Raw genomic sequence first — 24793 nt, forward strand, 5'->3', positions numbered from 1 at the left:
TCCAATCCCTTACTCCTTGTCCTATAAATGAATATTTGCCCCAATTCCAACTTTATCTTCATATTATGATCTTCCCTACTTTTAAAACCTCTCAAGGTTATTCTTCTACTAATGTCATTCCGGGCCAACTTACAACTGACAGCTCGAAACATACCACACATTCGAGTATTTCGTCTCCTTACTCCCAAGTCCTCCCAGCCCAAAGTTTGCAACATTTTCATAAAATTGCTCCTTTGCCGGAAATCATTCAGAATAAATTGTGCTCTTTTCCTTTGAATTTTTTCCAGCTCTCGTAGCATGTAGTCCTGGAGAGGGTCCCATACACTGGAACCATACTCTAACTGCGGGTCTTACCGGAGACTTACACGCCCTCTCCTTTACATACACTCCAAATAAGTCATATTTAAAATACAAGAAATGTCATTTACATAAAATATTTAAAATTACAAAGCAAAGCAAAGTCACCTCCATACAGGCCATAAAGGCCCTTGGAGGAGTGGAAGGTAAAGGCTTCCACCATTGTTAATCTCGGCAGTGATGGGGTAGAGTGGTTAGCTCTACGCCTGGCCGTCGTTGCCACCAGGAATTAACCTGGTACTCATTTTTAGTGTAGGCTGAGTGAACCTCAGGGCCATATGCACTTCCAGAAATGGAAATCTCGTTTCTTAAATTTTATGACTTCCTGACGGGGATTCGAACCCACGTCTTCCAGGCGAACCGAGCACGCCTTTACCGCCTCAGCCAGGCAGCCCCTCATTTAAAATTACATTTAATTTCATTTAAAGTCTTGTATTTAAATTATAACTTATCCAGAGTATACTATGAGAAGGTTAGGTATCAAGTCCGCATATTATTTGGTGGAATGTTTTGTCGCTAATGAAGAGAATAAGTGAGATTCTCAAAACATGTACGGCATTTTATTAATGTAGATTAAGTAACTTTTTATAGTATTAACAAAGTGGACACAGACCTTTACCAGTGATTTTCAGTGGTGTATTTCATATCACTTAGTCGAGTCGCCTTTCTCCCAGGTCTTCCCAGCCCAAACTTTAAACATTTCCATTTCAAAATCACCCAGAACAAATCAAGCTGCATTTATTTGTATTTTTTCCAGTTCTCAGATCAAGTAATCCTGGTGAGGGTCCCATACGCTGGAACCATACTCTAGTTGTGGTCTTACCAGAGGCTTCTATGCCCTCGCTTTACATCTTTACTGATGTTCAGGCTGTACCTCAATTAATGCCACGGACACTTCCTTCACACTCCTAGCCCTTTCCTATACCACTGTCACCTTAAGACCTGTCCGTGTCGGTGTGACGTACAGCCAACTGCACAAAAAAATATTATAATATGGAGGATAGTCTGTTTGAGTGGGCCACAAGTGGATTCTGGGGAAGGAATTTATCCCATTTGTAGAGGAGATTGGTACATCTATCTTGATTTGTCCTTATTTTATTTAGGGTGGATCACATTCTCCGAGGCAGATCAAAACCACTTGAATTCATTGCAATATATGTTATGTTGTGGTATTAGGATGAAGATTTTTCAACCCATTCTTGTTTCTAAACTTCTGTCTTATGTATGTCTAGGAATACTGTAAAGATCTTCTGATAGAAGTCAGAGATAATAACGTGAACTAAGAGAATTAACTGCAAATTATCTTTCTATCCAGGTTTTATTTCATCCCTTCAGAGGTTGCTGAAAAATAAATTGCTGATGTGTAACAATGTAGCAGCGGTGTTCTACATCCTTGGAGCATCTGGTTATATTAGCTTCGTCACCAAATACCTGGAGGTCCAGTTCCAACAAACAGCAGCAGGAGCTAACATCACAGGTACTATCCGAATCACATCCTTGAATTTCAGAGCAAGTCAATTTTTATGATGATGATGATGCTTGTTGTTTAAAGGGGTCTAACATCTATGTCTAGGACAATTTAAAAGTCCAAAAATCATCCACAGACTAGAATTCAAAACGTGATGATGAAGAATGAATTGATAAATATGAATTTAAAATAATCACCGGAGCCAACAAACAATAATCATCATCATCATCATCATCATCCTAAACCATCTCCAGTTTCCCGGGTGTGGTAAACAAACAAACAATATTGAAAGTTAAAAATAATTCCAAAATCGATCCACTGACTAGAATTCAAAATGATGGCAATGATTATCAAGTTAAAACAATCAGTGGATCCGACCCGCAATGCCTCACCTTCCCAGAAACTACATTAAAACAACAGTATATACTGACCAAGGGACTGCTTCCAAAGCACAATCCTGAATCGATGATTCTTGTTGTCTAAAAGGGTCAAAATCCAGGTCTACAGCCCCTCATAATGATACTTATTGCCAGCAAAGTAGAACCATGGTATTTGTCAAGTTGCGGTACTAATCAAAAGTAGCGTAGACTCACGGTGTTCCAAACATTATGGTACTACTTAGAAGTATTGTACGTCGCAGAGGTACCGCAGATCTGTGGTGTTTCTCATATAATTGATGGTTATGAATTTCATGTTTTTGGTCCGTATTGAACTGAGAATAATATATAAGTAATAATAATTATACGGTCCGTATAATTTTGTAATTTTGTGAATATATTGTATTGAAAAGGTGGAAACATTTACGTTATTATTATTATTACTTATATATTAATTTTGTAATTTTGTGAATATATTGTATTGAAAAGGTGGAAACATTTACGTTATTATTATTATTACTTATATATTATTCTCATACAATGGCGCTATTCGTAGGCAACGCAAACCGATGGTGTACCTCATTAATTACAGGGAATCGTACTATCCCGTGCTGTTCCTCACATAGTGAGTACTAATCATAGGCAATGCAGACCAACAGTGTCGCTCACATAGTGGTACAAATCACAGGCAACGTAAACCCATGATGTTCCGCATATAGTGTTACTAATCATAGGTACTGGAAACCTACAGCGAATTGCTCTCTACTGCTACTAATCATAAACCTATTGTGTACCTAACATACTGGTACTACTCACAAGTAAAGGCGACCCATGATTTTCCCCGCATGATGGTACTAATCACAAGTAGTTTCAAGGTTCTAATTCAATCATCCCTAGATCGCCCCTTACGACAAGCAGGGGATACCATGGTTGAATTCTTCATCTGCGTCCCCCACCCACAGGGAGTACAAGTCAGTTTTAAAAAGCAACACTGAATAGTTGGTACATGAAAGCCATCCTCATACAGGCTATGAAGTGCCGTGCAGGAGTGAGGTAGGGGCTTCTACTATCCGTAACCTCAGCACAACAAGGAGGGAGTGGTGCTTCTAAACGACGGTCAGTGCTGCATGTCATGGAAAGAGAAAAAGCATTAAAAAATTATGTGAAGCAATGCTTGAATTAGGAGAGAGAGCTGCCTCTGTAGATCAGTGGTAGAGTGTTGGCCTCCAAATCCCAAGATAGCGAGTTCAAACCCAGCAGAGATAGTCTGACTTTTGAAGGGCGGATAAAAGTCCATTCGACACTTCATGCCATACGATATCAGTATGTAAAAGATCTCTGGTGACACATTTGGTGTTCACCCGACAAAATTCATTCAATCTCAACCTTAGACACCCAAGAGAGTTTCAGTTTACTCGGTCTGCCATCTAGTATGCCTAGAGAAAAACGGAATGTTGAAATTGGCAAGCAGAAAGCCAGATGGTGTCAAATTGAAATTTCTGTACACGGTAGATTATTATTATTATTATTATTATTATTATTATTATTATTATTATTATTATTATTCAATCTTCCTGCAACAGCTGCAAGTTGTCCAAGGACAAAGAGTGGGTTAACAACAATAATGGATACAGATAAAGTGAATATATAAGATTGTATGAGGTTACGTGTAGGCAAATGAGTGACGTACATCAAACATTTATCTGAGGTCAGCAAGCGTGGTTCTTGAAGATCATGATGGACTTCTTGAGAGTAGTACAGGCGATGTTATAGATGAAATCTCTATTCAGCCCAAAGATATTGCAGAAATTGACACAAAATCTAGGTATGGTTCCTCGAGCACCTAACATCAAGCCGATTATAGAGATGGATGAAAGCTTGTACTTTTGCTTATATAAGTCTGTTTTTTCATAAATTCTTCTTTTTTTTTCTGCATCGACCTCTCCTGGCTGGTTTTTGTTGGTCTCAAATCGAATTGTTGGATCAATGATGAAACCTTCAGAACAATAAAAGCAATAATGTCAATGCGTCAGTTGCTTCCACTCTTGGAGAGACCGTGTACTTCTTCATAGTCATTATAACCTTGTCCTCTTAAAGCATTAGCTATCATTATGGCATGAGATGCTTACTATATCACCATGTGGACAGGCTCCCAGGACATGTGAAAGAGTTTCATACTCTCTGTGGCAAAGCCGACAGAGGCTGTTGCCCTGGGATCTGCCAGGTACAGTACGCACAGCAGACACATTAGCATTCATTTTTATTGCCTCGCGCCATTCATTGCAAGACAATCCTTTATGAACCCAAATCCATGGAGTATACAGTTTAAATAGGACAACACCTTTGCCTTTATGCTCTTTCTTGCTTCGGTTGTCAAAAGCTCTTCTTCTCAATTTGAATCAAAATTTCTTTCTATCTACAAAACCGCCTTTTGTCTTGAATAGGTTCTGTTTCTGCTACATTCAATGCGCTGAGGCTCGTGCTAATTTCTTGACATAAGTTTCTCCTCGAGTGCAAAAAAAATTATTGGAAGATTTCAAAATTTTGCATGCATTAATACGTTGCAGATATATTTCCCATGATGCATAAAGTAAAACCAGACCTTTAAATTTCATTTCAGCGTATATCACATCATTCAGGACATCCATGGGAAGTTACAAAAATCCATGGGAACTCTACTTGCCTCGCTACTCTACCCATGTAAACCAGCCTTAAGTAATAAGGAAGTGAAATTCATTAACTTACTAATGAATTACAGGATAGTAAAGCAATTTGTACTTCGTGGAGTGTGTGGTAGAAGTTGAAAAGTGGACAAGAGAGACATTTTGTCACTTTGTAAAAGGAAATGCTCCCAGGGGATACTAAATTACATTTAATTTAAAAGTTTGTTGTGAGGAGGTTGGTGGAATGTCTGGTCGCTGATGAAGAGAATAAGTGAGATTCTCAAAACATGTACAGCATTTTATAATAATAATAATAATAATAATAATAATAATAATAATAATAATAATAATAATAATAACAATCGTATGGCCTCAGCTACCGTGTGCAGACATTTCAATTTGACGCCATCTGGCTGTCTGCTCGTCAATTTCGACGTTCCGTTTTACTCTAGACCCCCACTAGATGGCAGACCGAGTAAACCGAAACTCTCTTGGGTGTCTATGGCTGAGATTTAATGAATTTTGTCGGGTAGACACCAAATGTGTCACCAGAGATCTTTCACATGCCGACATCGTACGACATGGAGTGTTGAATGGACTTTTTTCCGCCCTTCAAAAATCCGACTACCTCTGCCGAGCAGCTTGTCTCCTTTCTCCCAAGTCTTCCCAGCCCAAACTTTGCAACATTTTCATAATGCTACTCTTTTGTCACAAATCACCCAAAACAAATTGAGCAGCTTTTCCTTGAATTTTTTCCAGTTCTCAAATCAAGTAATCCTGGTGAGGGTCCCATACACTAGAACCACACTCGAGACTTATATGCCTTTTCCTTTACATCCTCACTGTTCTTGTAGAATGAAACATGTCATTCTGTTATTAGCATGTTAGTGCTTTGGCAGACTAAAAAACCTAAAACTTATACTTCTAAAACTGTTGTACACTGTAATGATTACTGATATTAGCTATCATCCTTGGAGACCTAACCCAATTTCCAGTACTGCTACAGATGGGAGGCCTGAAAAAGAGCTATATTTTTACTATTCTCTCTTTTTTTTAGGAATCATCGCACTGTTTGCAATGGTAGCAGGATTCCTGATATCAGGATTTGTCATTTCAAAGTTTAAACCACCAGCTATCTACATATTGAGTTGGAACGTGATGGCTGGCGTTGCTTATGTAATATCTGAAATTACTTTCTCGTTCCTTGGATGTTCCAACACAGCGGTGGAAGGTCTTCACAAGGCCATGGAAAATGGACAGTAAGTAGTCATATGTTCTTCAATACGTAAATAATTTATAGTGATTTTAATTAAAAATTACTCTTTTTTGGTGTCAATAGCAATAATAGTAATATGCAGGGTGGGCCATAAATCATATCACCCTCCTCTTTGTTTTATTCTATAATGGTGGTGGTGGTGCTGGTGGTGGAGGAAGTGCTAATTGTTTTAAGAGATATATGCCTTCTCCAGAGCAACCATCCTCTGTTAACATTAATCAGAGGGAAAATATGGAAGGAGTCCGACACTTTAAAAAATTAAGGTATCGGCCAAAGAAAGGCGAGGGCCACAAAGGCGTGAAAATGAAAAACTCCCTACACCTCGGAAACCTAACATCGTTGTGGTCGGGAAAGAACAAGAGTTGACCAAGTGGGGTTGGATAGGATAGATGAAAGTGAGGAGCCTGGCACAAGCAAGTGGAAACAAAGGGCCCTGTGCTCGCCAACCACGCTCCCAAGTTAAGAGCCTCTGAGGCCCCTTTTAGTTGCCTCTTATGACAGGCAGGGGATACCGTGGGTGTTATTCTACCACAGGGGGACGTCCATAATAGATCCAAACACTTTTCTCACAGCAGCCCGTAGTTTGTCTGACGTTCAGTAGCGTTGTTGCACAACTTCTTCCTTAATGAAATCCCACAAAGAGTTGTCTGGAGTGAACAAGTCAGGACTCCTGGTGACTCAGTCAGCAGCACCAGTGCAGCCCTTTACCCACACCCAATACACCTGTCTAGAAACAATTTGTAAGGCATACGTTTGAGAGCAAAAGTGTGCAGAGGCTCCATCTTGTTGCAAGCTTATGGTATCTACTATTCCAGTTTCCACAAACTGCGACAGAGCTATTGTCGAACCATTTAAAAAAGTTCTTTCCTTTGTACACTGGGGCTACTAAAGCAACTATCCATTCACTTGGCATAGCTTCTTAGTGCAGTAGTAATCAAATGATTACTTTAAATATGGTGCTATATCCCAACCCATTGCCTTTAGTACTGTTTATCCTCAAAATCTTGTCAATTCCAGCTGCTTTTCAAGTTTTCACCTTTTGCATCTTTTTTAAATATCTTTATTACTTTAGTACTTTGCTAGTATTTACTGGTATTAGTAACTTTTTGCTGTTATAACAGCGCATTGACATGTATTCTTTGATGGTACCCTACAGCAAATTCTCTGTGGTACAGAGATCAGGACTGCAGGATGACCGGTTCAATGGTGATGTCGGTGAACCTTGGCCAATCCGACAATCTGGAAAATATTAATTCAAAATGTCATGCACAGATGAGGCAAAATGTAAAGGTGCCCTGTCATGTTGCAGCCTCTGCGGCATAACTGCAACATTAACTACATCTCCAATCACATGTAATTTAATTAACAAAGTTTTATTCCACCTACTCAGTACTATACAACAATTGTAATCCTTAAGTATACATTACAATGTGTTGTTAAGGGACTAGTTTTGACCCTGTGTGGGTCATCATCAGCCTGAATAAGGTACACTTTTATTTGTCGATATCCCAGAACAATATTTTGTCTTGAATTGATAAAATTAATAAAATGAGCTATATATGTAATGTGATATTGTGCACATAAAATGGTGAAATGCATGAAATGTTATGCGAGATAAAATTATATCGTGGTACTGTTCAATAGATAGTGAAATGTTCAAGTTTACATATACTGCAGTGAGACTATAAATATTGTACCACATCGATTTTTACAATAATGGTTGAAATATTGAACTTTACATATACATTAAAATTGCCTAATGATAAAAGTATAAAATGCCGGTCTGGATATAAAGTCCAGATGCTTCTAGTGAATTCTATCGTTCAATTATGTCTTCTCTCAAAATATTGAATATTTGTTATGTACAACATTGGCGCAGAAGGTATCTATCTTGCTTAAAGTCCAGTGTTTATGATTCGGAAAATGTATACAGGCTGAATATAAGTGATTTCTTATAGTACAAGGAGTTCTGCATAAGATGAGAGGTGAAATTTCCAATCCACATTGGAACCAATGGAACCTGATGATGAGAATAGAAAATTAAAATTAACGCGAGGTTCTTTAAAGGAAAAGAAAATAAAGGGAGAAAAACAAAAAGAAAAAGAGTACTCACCTTGTGCATCTCCAATCTACTTGCACTATTAACACGACCGTTATGAAAGTAAGGACCCACCCATAACTTAGTGAAATATGTTATGTTCTAACTCTTTATAAAATTATTATTTCCTTTTGCCCAGAACACCACATCTCTATTATGTAACTGTGATAGATAACACTCATGTGACCAATATTGCGCAGCGTGCTGCATATTGTTGATCCAAGTCGCCATCTGAGATTCACTTGCGAAGGTCTGCCAAAATGGCTTCAAGAGGAGGATTTTTTTCTAGTGATCTTGCATTGTCAACCATGATACCCCAAAGCTTAACTAAACGTTTCCTCATTGCTTTCGTTGGGGAACACCCAACAGATGCACCAACCACTGCATGTGTTGCAAAACACGATATTCTTCGCCCACTTTTCAGCATGTCCTTAACCGAGCCAAGAGCGTACACAAGTTTCTCCGAAGTGCAGGTCGCCTACAGGCGTCAAATCAAAAGACCTGCACATGGTGAGCCGAACATGTCCTCGGACACTCCTGACACTAAAAGCCATACACCTTTTATTGATTTGTTTTCTCATAGGCCCTGAGTCAGTTTCTTCAATGGTCTGATTCCTACAGCTGTTGATGCCAAATTCCATACCAATGTCTCCCTAAAAAAATTGTATAAGCAAATAAAATAATCATTATCAATTTTGAGTTTCATATTTTTGCTAGTTGCTTTACGTCGCACTGACACAGATAGGTCTTATGGCGACAATGGGATAGGAAAGGCCAAGGAGTTGGAAGGAAGCGGCCGTGGCCTTAATCAAGGTACAGACCCAGCATTTGCCTGGTGTAAAAATGGGAAACCACGGAAAACCATCTTCAGGGCTGCCGACAGTGGGATTCGAACCCACTATCTCCCGAATGCAAGCTCACAGCTGCGTGCCCCTGACCGCATGGCCAACTCACACGGTTTCATTTACTGAAAGATATATTTATGATCATTCCCGTAAAGGGAAATTTTTCTCCATTTCTTTTAGTCTCATAGTTTGGCCTCTTCAGTATTACTGTTTGTAATTGTTTTTTTTAATTACTGTAGTACTGTTTAACATGTAATTCTTCATTTATTTCTCAGGTCTCAAGTTATAAACTCCTGTAACCTGGGCTGCCACTGTGGCAATGTGAAGTACAGTCCTGTGTGTTACGAAGAACTCCAGATGACCTTTTATTCTGCCTGTCATGCAGGATGCACTTCAGTACAAAGTACAAACTCATCATATAAGGTAATACTACAAGAGGTACTACTGTACTTTAACTCTTTCTTTACTTTCAAGTGAATTGCTAGTTCACGCTAAGCAGGGTGGTCGTAACGGTGGTGGTGGAGGTTTTAAGAGATAGTACGAGGGCAAGTCAATAAGTATCTGCAATTTTGCTCCAATTCTCTTTAGATTGGGCTCTACGGCATTGTGTGCTCACCAGCTGCTTGTCAGCACCATAGTCTACGTCTGTGGTATGTTTCAGCATTATTAGATCAGTACGGTCCTACTTTAACTCTTTCTTTACTTTCAAGTGAATTGCTAGTTCACGCTAAGCAGGGTGGTCCTAACGGTGGTGGTGGAGGTTTTAAGAGATAGTACGAGGGCAAGTCAATAAGTATCTGCAATTTTGCTCCAATTCTCTTTAGATTGGGCTCTACGGCATTGTGTGCTCACCAGCTGCTAGATAGCACCATAGTCTACGTCTGTGGTATGTTTCAGCATTATTAGATCAGTACAGCTTGCGCTGTTGCGACGTAAAGATGGCCGTGCCACTCTCTGCTTGCACCAAGGAAGAACAGCAGAACCATTGCTAATGTGCATATGGTTTGCTACAACATCGACAGTCACTCATCTGTTATTCAGGATCATATCAAGCACTCGTTCAATATTGGCATCAGTTACAACTGCATATGGATGCCTGGATTTTTCCTCATTTTTCATGATATATAAGTAATAATAATAACAACGTAAACGTTTCCACCTTTTCAATACTGAAATATATTCACAAAATTATAAATTACACGGTACTAGTTCGACCCCTACGGCTGATGATGACCCCTAGATGGGTCAAAACTAGTACCGTGTAATTTATAATTTTGTGAATATATTTCAGTATTGAAAAGGTGGAAACGTTTACGTTGTTATTATTATTACTTATATATTATTCTCAGTTCAATACGGACCAAAAACATGAAATTCATAACCATTAATCATTTTTCATGCTCGTGCGACCACTTTTGATTTCTTCAGTCCACTGGTAAACACTTCGCTGTGGCAAAACACTGTCCCTGTATTGTGCTGAAAGTCTTCTATGAATCTCCGCTCCTGGTAAACCTTCAGACCACAAAAAATGGATTATGGAATGCTTTTCTTCCTTGGTACAGACAGAGAATGGCATGACCATATTTACATCGCAACAGCGCAAGCTGTACTGATGTAATAGCGCTGAAACCTACCACATTACAAGATATTACAATCATTCCGTATTGACGGTTTTCACTTTACAATGGCGAAAAATGAAAGTATCCTCCTAATCAATACATCATATATTCCATCATTAGACGGAGTAAACAAGATCAGACATGTTTCGGCTCGTTTGAGCCATCTTCAGTGAAAAAAATTAGGGGGGTTAGAATAATTTACATAATATGAGTTGAAAAATGCTAAAAAACATAATGAAAGCGCATTTTTTCATTTGCGCTTTCACTATGTTTTTTAGCATTTTTTCAACTCATATTATGTAAATTATTCGAACCCCCCTAATTTTTTTCACTGAAGATGGCTCAAACGAGCCGAAACATGTCTGATCTTGTTTACTCCGTCTAATGACGGAATATATGATGTATTGATTAGGAGGATACTTTCATTTTTCGCCATTGTAAAGTGAAACCTACCACAGACGTAGACAACGGTGCCATCTAGCGGCTGGTGAGCACACAACGCCATAGAGCTAACCTAAAGACAGTTAGAGCATAATTTTAGATACGTACTTAGTCTAGCCATAAATGCCATCACAAACTGTGTTTTGAATTACTGCAATATGGTTTGAGATTTCTCAATTTCCTTTTAATATGTTATAGACACACACAACACACAGCATCTGTGCCTGTCAGTCTTCAAAATATTCACCATTAGCACGCACAAACAGCTGCGACAATTAGAGGGGGTTCAAAAAGGGCAGTCACACCCTCCTACTTTGTGGTGCTCCAATGCGGGCGTAAACAGTGTAAATAAATATTAATATTATTATCATATAGCAAAGAAAAGGGATACATGAATAATTACAGCCTTGCTTAAACAACAAAAAACTACAGTCAATTGATCTTCAGAGATCCAGTTGACAGTTTTGTCGGTGGCACACATTCCATTCACCACATGACAAGGTAGTTTGTGGCATATTCCCTGGGATGGTCAGCTTTATTCCACTTATGAAGCCAGAATTGTGACCTGCCATGATTTGTCCATATTCAGCTGATGGAAATCCAAGTTCTTCTAGGTAGACTGAAACCAGGTGGACAAGTGACAGGATCTAGCTGGTCAATTTTCCATTCAATTTTGAATTAAATCCAGCAGTTTGACAATTTATATATACTGCAGAATATTTTTGTGTCCAGTTATGTTTTTACAACCATAAGGAGTTGACGTTGCTTCACATCTGCACGTGTCACCTGGACGGTGCTAAGTAAGCAACAACATTGGCTTCTAGACCTTAAACTCTGCTTTTGGACATCCCAGCAATTGGAAAGTACAGAAGAATGTGTCTTGCAAAAATACAGATTAACTGTTTCAATACAGAGCGAGTTGGCTGTGCGATTAGAGGCGTGCAGCTATCAGCTTGCATTCAGGACATAGTGGGTTCGAACCCCGCTGTCGGCAGCCCTGAAGATGGTTTTCTGTAGTTTCCCATTTTGCTAGTTGCTTTACGTCGCACCAACACAGATAGGTCTTGTGGCGATGATGGTATAGGAACGGCCTAGGAATTGGAAGGAAGTGGCCATGGCCTTAATTAAGGTACAGCCCCGGCATTTGCCTGGTGTGAAAATGGGAAACCACGGAAAACCATCTTCAGGGTTGCCGACAGTGGGGCTCGAACCCACTATCTCCCGATTACTGGATACTGGCCGCACTTCAGCGACTGCAGCTATCGAGCTCGGTGTTTCCCATTTTCACACCGGGCAAATGCTGGGGCTGTACCTTAATTAAGGCCACAGCCGCTTCCTTCCCACTCATAGATCTTTCCTATTCCATAGTCGCCATAAGACCTATCTGTGTTGGTGCGACATAAAGCAACTTGTAATTGTTTCAATAGCTGAATTTGGCAAAGTATTATGTTATTTAACAGTTGTAAAACTTATTTTAACTTTTGTTTTTCTTCTCCTTTCTAGCTTTTCTCGAACTGCACCTGTACAAGTATTATTTATCCAACAGACGAAGGTGTATTTTCCAATGAAACTTCTTTCCCCAGCTCAAGTTTAATCTCTGGAGCATGCCCTAGTGACTGCTGGACAGTCTATATGATCTTCCTGGGTATGATGGTCTGTATGCACTTGTTTGGATCAACTGGCAAAGTTGGAAATATACTCATCAGCTACAGGTACAGCTTATTCATTCATTCATTTATTTATTTATTTATTCATTTATTTATTTGTGACAAAAGGTGTTATGAACCTCGGGCTCATGATAGGGACAGTACAGTACATTCTTTTCTTAAGGCAACACGATAACTACATTTCATATACTACAGCTTTTTCAGTAAAGTGACAATACCTCTGGGCTGAATAGTGATTTCATCTATAACACCGCGATTATCACACTCAAGAAGTCCATCATGATCTTCAAGAACCATGCTTGCGGACCTCAAATAAATGTTTGACATGCCTCGCTCAATTGCCTACACTTAACATCATACGATCACATTATCTACTGTATCCAAATCCATTACTGTTATTAAGGTACCGGTACTCTCTGTCTTTGGGCAACCTGAAGCTGTTGCAGGAAGATTGTATAATAATAATGTATAACTAAGATGTAGTTGTTTTAACATGTTAGCATCATAGTTTTTCAGAAGTATATTCAGATATTGCATGGCTGTAAGATATTTGTATTCCTTCAGTTTTTTTCTTTAAACATTTAACTGATTTAGAGTTCTTTATAACAGAAGGCAATACATTATATTATCTAAACATTGATGATTCTATGCCTTTCACTCCATACTTTACTGAATTGGAGTGAGAGGGATATATATCCTTAATGATCCTCTATGAATTTCACTAAAATGGGAGAAGTTAACAGCAGAGTGGGTTAATTTCCTGTCTAGCTTATACATAAAGACTGATGATGAAAATGCAATTTGCTTATGGAATGGCAGAATATTTGACTCTGAAAAAACTTGAGAAAGGGAAATCCATACGTGATTTTGATTGCTCTTTTTTTTTAGGATTTCCAAATTATTAACATAATCTTTCCTACATTTTCCCCAAATGAAGCTTATGTAAGTTAGATGTGGGTGGATAATTGCATAATATATACACTTCAATCGTTGGTGAGAGGTATTACTGTATCTTCATCTGTGCATTATTTCTATCAAAGATGTAATTTTGCTGATTACAATCATAATCAATATGGTTTTTCCAGGAAAGTTTTGAGTCTAATACTATACCAAGATACACAGCTGAGTGGACTCTCTCTACTTCTTGGTTCTTTAGGGTTACAGTGTTATTCACTTATTTACTACCAGCAATGGGGAGATGGCATGGAATGACATTAGTAGCTGAATAAGGTTGAGTGGTGTTTTTATAAGAATAAAAGATCACAATAGGAAGATAAAATTGGAATTCAAAAGGGCAAATATTCCTACAGGATGTATCAGCACTATACAAACAAAAAAATCAGGGATGCTCTTCGTGTTAAGAATGACGGTGCAATTGGATTGGTAGGGAATACTTTTCTTTTCAAGAAAATGAGGTGACTTTATTACTTCCGGGTATGTGATTCAGATTGACGAACTTGCCGTATTTGCTATGCCAGACAGCTAGCCGCTGCCTGTTGCTGTGCATTAGAGGAGGGAAGGGAAGTGGGGGGGAGAGAGAGACAGAGAGGGGTAACGCTCAGTGTGAATGCATAAGTTTCTCGTTTGTTTCGCATAGTCGCTTCCAAGCCGCAATAGGCACCGTACAGTTTGTTCCACACAAATTGACTACTATGTGAACCGTACAAAGAGAAGATGAACTCGTGCCAAGAATACAGGGAGATTTCCAGGTTGTTTGCAACACACCACATATCCTGAACAGAGTCCAAAGGTCACTACTGCACCATTGTGCTTTGAAGTAGGAGAGGGGGCATATTGAACATCTACTGTAGTCAAACCATCATCATCATCAATGTCCCACTCCAGTCGCCCGGGTGTAATTAACAAGCCTCCTCCACTCCTTTCTGTCCTTCCACTTTTCCTGCTCCATTACAAAGGGCACTAGGAAAGTTTTGCAATGTGAGTGAACGCTTTAGATTTTTTCAAAATAATTTCCACCACACTCAATACACTTCTCCATACGTCGAAACTAGTCACTGAACCAACTCTGCCACTTTTCTTCGATTAGATTTTCACACTCTTGATCCCTTGCTGCCAGAAGCTCCAAGTCGGATGCAAAACGCTGCCCTTTCAGCTTCATCTTCACTTCTGGGAAGAGTGCGAAGTCACATGGGGCAAGTTCAGGACTGTATGGAGGGTGATCAAGCACAGTCAACCCTGATATGGCAAGAAAATCCATTGTTACATTAGCAAGATGTGCTGGAGGATTGTCGTAATGCAAGAGTCAAGTGTTAAGCAGTGACCTTGGATGGAGCTGCTTGAGACCTGGATGAAATGAGGCAGACAAGTCTCACTGTACAACTTCCTTTGTGTTTCTAGCACAACCCGAGTCAGGAGCCCTGTTTAGTGAAGAATACTGCAATCATCCTTTTCTTCAATGGCCTTGACTTTCGCACAGTCACAGGAGTACCCTCATCTTCAAACAGCCACACCTTGTTCTGGGATTTTGTTGGGACATCGTAATAATAAAGCCAAGTTTCATCACCTGTGATGATGCTATTGACGTTACACGAAGTCCCATTTTCAAACTGTTTTAGCATTTCTCGGCACCATTTCACTCGAGGTGCCCTTTGTTCCTCTGAAAGTGAATGGGGCACCCAAACGGAACAAACCTTTCTAACAAGGAGATGGTCATGTAGAACTGAATGAATAGCTGGTGCAGGGATGTGGAGGTTATCTTCTACCTGCTGATATGTCAACCGCCTCTCTTGCTGCAACATTTTCTTCACAGCTTTAATGTTTTCCTCAGTCACTGATTCAGATGGCTGCACAGAATGAGGATCGTCTTCAACCCCAAAATTTCCCCTCTGGAACTGTTTGTACCAGCGGAAAATTGTTGTCCGATGTGGACAGTCTTTCCCCAGAACAGGAGTCATTTCCTCCAGGCACTGGTAAACAGTTAACCCATCAGCAAAATTGTAGCGGATAATTGCACGATATTCACCTTTAGACCACACTAACATCTTAACTTGCTTTCAATCCCACTGCTTGGTAACAACTGGTATGAAGGTCGCACCTTGCTGTCTTCTAGGCTAGTTTTCACCCCTCACCATAACAGGGGTGTCCAGCCAACCATTTTTGCGTATTGTAAAATTTTCCAAGAGCCCTTTGTACTTCCGCCACATCCAGTCCAGCTTCTCTAATGTCCTTCCAAATCTGATCCATCCACCTTCTTCTTGGTCTTCCAACTGGTCTCTTTCTCTTAACTTCTCTTTCCAATTCCGTTCATGCTACCCGTTCCTTTCCCATTCTTTTTTACATGTCCGAACTATCTCAGTCTTGCTTTCTGTATCTTCTATATTTAGCACTTCTCTGATTTTAATATTTTGAATTTTACGTCTTCTTGTCTTTTTAACCGATGTTCTTCAAAATTTCATTTCTGCTGCTTGGATCTTACCATCTTGTCTCTTATTAGTTAGCAGCGTTTCTAGTCCGAATGTTACAATTGGTATGAAATACTGTTTATATAATGTTAATGTTAATTTTTCAAACCATTGGCTGTATTGCTCCTTCATTCAGTATTTCATTCAATTTACAATGTTTTGAGTCAAGGAATACACAATCGTGGAGCATTCCTTGACTAACGAGTGTGTCTTAATTACGGTGTGTTCTTGTACTGTGTGTACAGTTATGGCTGTTTAATAAATGAACTATGGATACTGATGATGATGATGATGATGCTTGTTGTTTAAAGGGGCCTAACATCGAGGTTATTGGCCCCTAATGGTACGAAATGAAATGACAACAAAAAATTCAAAATCATAAACTGACCAAGAGAAAAAAATCGTCATGAAGAAGGAATGGACATGTAGCAAAAAAAAACCAACAAAAAACGAGCAAACAAAAAAATTAGTGGATTCAACTAAAAAAAGATCATACATAATTTATTACTGACCAAGTGACCACTCAAAAAGCAGAATCCTGAATCGAGGATGCTTGATGTCGAAAGGGGTGCAAAATCCACGCCTAAGGCCCCACAGAATGGTACATGTCGCGAGTTAAGCAGAACCATGCTATTTGTCATGTTGGGGTACTAATCAAAAGTAGCGAAGACTCACAGTGTTCCACACAAGATGGTACTAATCACAAGTATTGTACTTCGTACAGGTAACGCAGACCTATGGTGTTTCTCACACAATGGCGCCACTCATAGCCAACGCAAACCGATGAGTTTCCTCACCTAGGTGTACTAGTCACGGGTGCCGGTCCCACGGGCCCCGTGGTTTTCCTCACAGAGGGGGTACTAATCACAGGCAACGCAGACCCAAGGTATCGCTCATATAGTGGTACAACGCACAGGCTACGCCCAGACCCACGGTGTTGCTCACATAGGTACGACACACGGGTACTGGAAACCCACAGGGGAACCACTCTCTGCTGTTACTAATCACAAACCTATTGTGTACCAAATATAGTGGTACTACTCGTAAGTAAAGGCGACCCATGGTGTTCCCCACGTGATGGTACTAATCAATAGTAGTTTCATGGTTTTAATACCAGCATCCCTTGGTCGCCCCTTTTAGTCGCCTCTTACGACAGGCAGGGGATACCGCGGGTGTATTCTACATGTGCGTCCCCCACCCGCAAGGGGTAGTGTGTTTGGTCCGCGAGAGGTATTTTATTTCCCTCAAGTCCATCAGCAAGCCGGTTAGGACCCCCCTATCCGCCACCTGGGAGTATCACCTCTCCCCCTGCTACGCCAGTGTAGTAGGTTCGTGGAACTGTGGATACTGACTGTAAAAGATAAGGACAATCCTCTGCGAGTCAAACGAGGAAACTTGTGCCTACACGCGGAGCATTATTTTCTGTCGCCATCATATTCACCATTTCCCCTCCCTCCCCATCTCTCCCATGAAGCACAGCAGCAGCTAGCTCTCTGGCATAGCAAATACGGCGAGTTTGTCAAATTGAATTCCGTGCCTGCAAGTAACAAATTGACCTCATTTTCTCGAAAACAAAAAAATTAATGTTCTCCACAAATACAGTGGAACCTTGGATTGCGAGCATAATTCGTTCCGGCAACATGCTTGTAATCCAAAGCACTCGTATATCAAAGCAAGTTTTCCCATAAGGAACAATTGAAACGCGGATGATTCGTCCACAACACAAAAAAATGTATTCGCATACCATTTCTGAAACAAAATATAACGTGAAACGAGTTAAAGTGAACTTTTCCGTACAATAGAATCATTGTTGGTGTGAGGGAGACGAGAGACGACATCAGAAGAATTACCGTGTAGCATGAATCTCACTAACGGAATCCCTGACATCTGTTGGCTCACTGGAATTGTTTTCTTTTCGTGCAACTTTAACGAGGAAGCTGTCCAATGACTGTTGCTTTTGCCTCTTTTTGAGGATTTCACGAAAATGTGACATTGCATTGTTATTGAACTGATTCATCGCTCGCACTGCTACAGCCTTATTCGGATGGTGATTTTCTACAAAATTTTGCACTGTTTCCCACATTTTTGACTTCTCCTGAATCTCAGTTGAAGTGAGAGATTCCACTGACTTTTCCTCCTCCTCTTCCCCGGACGAGATCTCCTGTTGTTCGCGATGCTGGTCGATCAGTTCGTTGGTGGTCAGTTCCTGGCTACGTTCTTCCACCAGCTCTTGAATGTCCACGTCATTCACCTCCAACCCCATAGTGTTCCCTAAAGACACAATTTCATTGACAATTGGCGGATAATTTTCACCAACAATCCCCTCAACGTCACGTTCAAGAACACGGTCAGGCCACAGCTTTCCCCAAGCAGAAGTGAGTTCTCTTGGCGACCCCATCCCAGGCTTTATTGATGATCTTCAGGCAGTTCATGATGGGGAAATGATTTCTCCAAACCTCTCGGAGGGTAAGGTTTGTTTTTTCGGTCACTTCGAAGCATCGCTGAAATAGTGCTTTGGTGTATAGCTTCTTGAAGTTCAAAATGACTTGCTGATCCATAGGCTGGAGTAGTGGAGCAGTGTTGGAAGGAAGGAACTTACCCTTAACGAACTTGAATTCCTCCAGTAAGTCGTCCTGAAGGCCTCAAGGCCTGGAGGATGAGCAGGAGTATTGTCCATACCCAGCAAGACTTTGAGCGGCAGATTTTCTGAAAGGTGTTTCTCAGTGGCGTATCCTGGAATCTCCACTGAGGCATGCAACTAGTAACCATGCAGTTAACACAATGTATTAAGTAAATTTCAATTCTACTCACCCTAATTACATGTAGGTGAACTCAAGCCAAACAGTTTTACTGTAAGTTTCTGGATTGAACGTGCGTACACAATTCTTGTTTTCTGTTTTTAAATTTACGAGGGTCCGCCTCTGTGGTGTAGTGGTTAGTGTGATTAGCTGCCACCCCCGGAGGCCCGGGTTCGATTCCCGGCTCTGCCACGAAATTTGAAAACTGGTACGAGGGCTGGAACGGGGTCCACTCAGCCTCGGGAGGTCAACTGAGTAGAGGTGGGTTCGATTACCACCTCAGCCATCCTCGAAGTGGTTTTCCATGGTTTTCCACTTCTCCTCCAGGCAAATGCCGGGATGGTACCTAACTTCAGGCCACGGCCGCTTCCTTCCCTCTTCCTTGTCTATCCCTTCCAATCTTCCCATCCCCTGCAAGGCCCCTGTTCAGCATAGCAGGTGAGGCAGCCTGGGCTAGGTACTGGTCATCCTCCCCAGTTGTATCCCCGACCCAGAGTCTGAAGCTCCAGTACAGTGCCCTTGAGGCGGTAGAGGAGGGATCCCTCGCTGAGCCCAAGGGAAAAACCAACCCTGGCAGAAGAAGAAGAATAAGAAGAATAAATTTACGAGGGAAGGTAGAGGACTCCCGGCTTTAACTATTTGAATCATCAAACGAACGGCCAGTAAATGGCTTTTCAAACTGATTTACAATTATATCCGTTTTAGACTCATCCATTGTTAATACCACATGTGCGCAAAATATAATAAAACACAGAAAACACAATGAATTAACTCACTAGTTAGCCACAACTCAAGCACTGGAGGTAAGTCACTCCAGTGGCATTGGTCAGTTTCGTCACGTTGGGTTCTCGCTGGGGGGTAATCTGTGGGTCCCGTTCGCTGTAAAGATGCCGACTTTCTCCAAGTTGCTAACAGATGGTAGCACGGGTATGGGGTGACAAATTCTGACCAAGTTTCAATTGCAGCGATATCATTCGGAGGGTTTCAGAACTACGTCTGCCACAGGATGCAATTTTAAGATTGAATGCCTTACATCCTTAACTCCTCCACTCGCTGTCTCTTTCTTCCTAGAGTGGTGTAGACGGCGAGACTACACCAGCACCACACGTAGTTGAACTTCTGAGAGATGAAATCGTTAATATTTGACTTGAAACAATCTAAAATCGTACATCAGACAGTTCTTTGTGTTATCATAACGCATGCAATAAATGCCTTGCATTCAAGGAGAATACGCCCCTGGTGTTTCTTCACTACAGGACCAAACATCTCGTTCATCCATTCAATGAACTAACAGGGGAAAGGAAAACGTAGGCACACGTGACGCTAGTACTGCAGAACCTCACTCGCTTAACAAGTTACGATTTATTTAAAATCTTTGCTCATTTTGCAAAACACTCGTAGACCAAGTTACTCGCATTCCGAGGTTTCACCGTACAATTTTACCATTGTTCTTAACATAACACGAAGAGCATCCCTGATCTTTTTGTCAGTATAGTTCTGATACTCCCCGTATAGTTATTTTCAACAACTGCACTTCTCAAACAGGAACACTTGAAATCTTGCATCCATCGCCAACATCTGCTTTATTCTCTCTTTTCCCACAGCCTAATGAAACTGTATTTTCTTATGTTCTTCTTCAGGTGTGTAAGAAAAGAAGACAAATCATTTGCTCAAGGACTGGCTCTCCTAATGGTCAGTCTACTAGCGTTTATCCCTGGGCCTATCATCTACGGTCAAATTATTGGTAAGTTACATATTTTCATATGTTTGTGTGAAAGCTATTGAGAACACAGGCCAACTAACTAGTACACCCTGGTGAAAATCCAAGTATAGAGTATCCTGGTAATGGGGCATAAACAGATCCACCAATTGAAATTTATTTCTTATTTAAATACCTGTTGAAATGTCTCATTACTATCTACTGATTAACGCAGATTTTATTCATTTGTTTATGCTAAAGGCTAGAGTAAAAATATTAGTAATGAACTTTTTTCTTTCTTTACGTTGCACCGACACAGATAGGCCTTATGGCAACGATGAGACAGGAAAGGAAACGGCTGTGGCCTTAATTAAGGTACAGCCCCAGCATTTGCCTGGTGTGAAAATGGGAAACCACCGAAAACCATCTTCAGGACTGCCGACAGTGGGGTTCGAACCCACTATCTCCCAGATGCAAGCTCACAGCTGCACGCCCCTAACCGCACGGCCAACTCGCCTGGTGTAATGAACTTTTAAGGAGCTAACCAGTGGCATTACAAGTTCTCTAAAATACAACATAGTTTCCACTGAGGAAACCAGTGAGTAAAAATAAAGCAAAGTCATCTGCGTACAGAGATCAAAGGTAAAGGCTTCCGCTATCCACTTGGTGAGGTAAAATGGTTATCTCCACGGCCCGGCCACCTTTGCCCCCAGGAATTAACCTGGTACTCATTTTTTGTGTTGCCTTAGAGAACCTCGGGGCCATGTGCACCTCCGGAAGTGGAAATATTGTTTCGTAAGTTTTTCGACTTCCAGATGGGAAATCAAAAATATTAATATGCTTTTTTCCAAACGTATCTCCAAATGTTGAAACTAAATGAGTGAATTAACTGTCTTAATAACATCAGTTTTCATTTGATTATTTCGAAAGCATTCACTATTCAATTGCCTCATTGATTCGAATGGAGTTTCGTATGAATAATCGAAAAAATATTGGATGGAAAAAATTCACTATTCGATTGCCTCATTCATTCGAATGGGAAATATAATCGAATAAAATGAAATAACCTAATAAGTTATTATTTTGTATTTGATCATCCCATCACTACTTGGTGGTAATAAATTCCTTGGAATTACCTTCATCACTATGTAGTGAATGTCATGACTGAAGACCCTACTTGTCTTTTCAGATTCAACCTGCTTGGTGTGGGATGACACGTGTAAACAGAAAGGAAACTGTTGGCTGTATGATAAAGAGATCTTCAGGCTGTATTTCAACTCTACAGCAGCAGGTTAGTGTTACATTTGAATATTCAAGTAAAAGTAAACTTGTGTCCTAGAGAAAGTGCAGCTCTTTCAAAGCACATCCCCAATAGAAGTGAGCTGCTTGTACCTTCCTTTTCAACATCACACCAGACCTCTGACCAAACCTCAGTCTCGAGACCTGGAGATCTGAATATACAGTATATTTAAAACATTAAGCTGATTTTTGTTGAGAGAATGGCTGAAGCGATTGCCATTGTAAAGCATTCTGATGAATGCTCTTGGCCTGAAGATTTGGAGAGTGTCTGTGAAAGTTTATTAAGAAAGAAGCCGTATTTTTCAGTGTAGACTTATTAAATGTAATAAAAACTTTTCAGTCTGTTGTGTGTCAGACTGGAAAGTCTTTATTACATGTCTTTAAAAGCACAAACGTTTTTTGCCATATATTTTCAAATTATTAAAGAAAAATGTAGCATTCTGATTGGCCAAACTGCTCGCCAGTACTTCAAGACCACCTGGATTGTGGGAGCACTGAAGCAACCGATACAAGAGGAGATGTTGAAGGGGGCAAACACGCATTATCGTAATCACAAAGACGCACACACGAGATGCTGTCAGTTGTGTACAACATTTTTTTTACAAATCATATATACATTAGTAATTGCACATCAAATGAACCACCATCTTGAACTTAGTCGACTGCACATTAGCATGTCAACCCTAACTACGGAACATGTGGTACCAACACAACATAACCACTTCAACGGCAAAACCACATAATGACCTCATATACTTAACTCGACTAACGACTTTCACTACTAACAACTCAACTCTGCCCTTTTATATACCTTGCCTGGCCAGGCTTCCAGAAAAGTATGACACAACATGCTTTCTCGTGTCTCCAATAACCTATGTATAAATGAAAAGAACATTCTGTGAAACTCCAGTGACAAAGGTGCGTTGTTCTGGAATCTTACCCTGTTTAATTTTTTTTTTTTTTTTTTTTTTACACTATTGAGAATCTTCCACCGTTTTGATACTTTATTTTGCCTTTTGGCAAATTTTTTATTTATATGTTAACAGTACATGTTTCGTTCCTTGTTTAGGAATATCCTCAGCTGTTATAGTGGCTTAGATGAATGGTTAAAATTTTTAAAATATAGACCATTACTTCACCAGACGCAAAGCAGTATCAAACGTCCCTCCAGGGTCACAGTAGAATCGGAATTCAGCTATAGCAAGAAATTTGAAACGAGGCTCCCTTCACATTAATAGATCAGCAATCAGCTCCAAAAGTTTCCACATTAAACTCAGTCAAAAGCACTATAAGCAAGCACACAACATACAACAACTTACCTGGAAGGAAAGGAAGAAAAACTTTCAACAATTCGAACAATGCTATGAAGTCAAACATTTTTTAAAGAATTTTAATTGCATACAGACTTTTTATGTAACAAAGTGAAAAAATTTTTTGAACAACTATTCTAATGAATAGACATAGTTTTAAGTCAATCAACCATGTAATCATCTGCTCTCATACCAGTAACACACTAACCCCACACTGTTTTTAATATCATCTATCTTAATTCGTATTTAGTTTTTAAGTGAACCAATGTATTTGTAAATCTATATATTTTAAAAATTTTAACCATTCACCTAAGCCACTATAACAGCTGAGGATGTTCCTAAACAAGGAACGAAACATGTACTGTTAACATATAAATAAAAAATTTGCCAAAAGGCAAAATAAAGTATCAAAACAGTGGAAGATTCTCAATAGTGTAAAATTTAATGATTAAATTTTGATACGGAAAATGAAGCTGATTACTTGCAAATCTTACCCTGTATCGAACAACATTACATCGCATTTATACATCATATTTACAGGTAAAAATAAATTACATACTATTAATTACATATTCTTAAATTAAATAAAGTCTTATTAATAAACATACAGCAGAAGTATCGTGACATAATCTTGCATGTTCTGTTACACAAGACAGATCATGTAACGCACAAATAATAAATTATATGACCACGATTTATACCAAACAAAGTCTGTACTGACAACCTGTCATACATAAGAATGTAGATGATGATAATAATAATAATAATAATAATAATAATAATAATAATAATAATAATAATAGAAGTAAACAACTTTATAGCCACACCTCACAAGGCATGATAATAATACCACCACCACCACCTACTAATCGAGCTCGATATTTTCACTATCTGCCCATGGGTTTAGAGAATTGTTTCCAAGTTATTCTAGTCCAATACACACTTGCATCATCATGTGCAGTAGGACGTCTTCCTGGTCACCTATTCCAGTCTTTGTTGTGTTTAGTTGTGAAGAAACTATTCGGTGCAATGTTACTGTCTCTTGACAGCTATGTGACCCAAACCATGCAACCACTCACTCAGTTATTTTCTTTTTGGTGTATATTCTGTTGTTAATTAAATTTCTTTTTCAGTTACCGTACTTTCTAGTATTTATTGATGATGATGATGATGATGCTTGTTGTTTTAAGGGGCCTAACATCGAAGGTCATCGGCCCCTAATGGTACGAAAAGAAATAACAAAAATTGCAACGGCATCCACTGACCAAAATAAAAATAAAAAGGCATGAAGAATGAATGGATGGACAGGAACTCAACAAAACACAAAACAAACAAACAAAAGCCAGTGGATCGGACTCAATACAGATCGAAAATAACATTACTACCGACCAAGGAACCACTTATAAATCACAATGATGCTTGGTGTCTAAAGGGGGTGCAAAATCCACGTCTAA

At 39.7% G+C, this 24793-nt stretch overlaps 1 protein-coding gene across 1 annotated transcript in view; it reads left to right on the forward strand.

Annotated features, from left to right (window-relative positions):
* Positions 1-24793, forward strand: part of Oatp33Ea (Organic anion transporting polypeptide 33Ea) — a 126146-nt gene that overhangs the window by 98714 nt on the left and 2639 nt on the right. The window contains exons 7-12 of the mRNA XM_067154648.2: positions 1673-1834; positions 5923-6124; positions 9360-9507; positions 12648-12856; positions 20672-20775; positions 21920-22021. Coding sequence (XP_067010749.2) covers positions 1673-1834; positions 5923-6124; positions 9360-9507; positions 12648-12856; positions 20672-20775; positions 21920-22021 — 927 coding nt within the window. The remainder of the gene's footprint in view (positions 1-1672; positions 1835-5922; positions 6125-9359; positions 9508-12647; positions 12857-20671; positions 20776-21919; positions 22022-24793) is intronic.

Source organism: Anabrus simplex, chromosome 10 (assembly GCF_040414725.1).
Source record: "Anabrus simplex isolate iqAnaSimp1 chromosome 10, ASM4041472v1, whole genome shotgun sequence".
Classification (NCBI taxonomy): domain Eukaryota; kingdom Metazoa; phylum Arthropoda; class Insecta; order Orthoptera; family Tettigoniidae; genus Anabrus; species Anabrus simplex.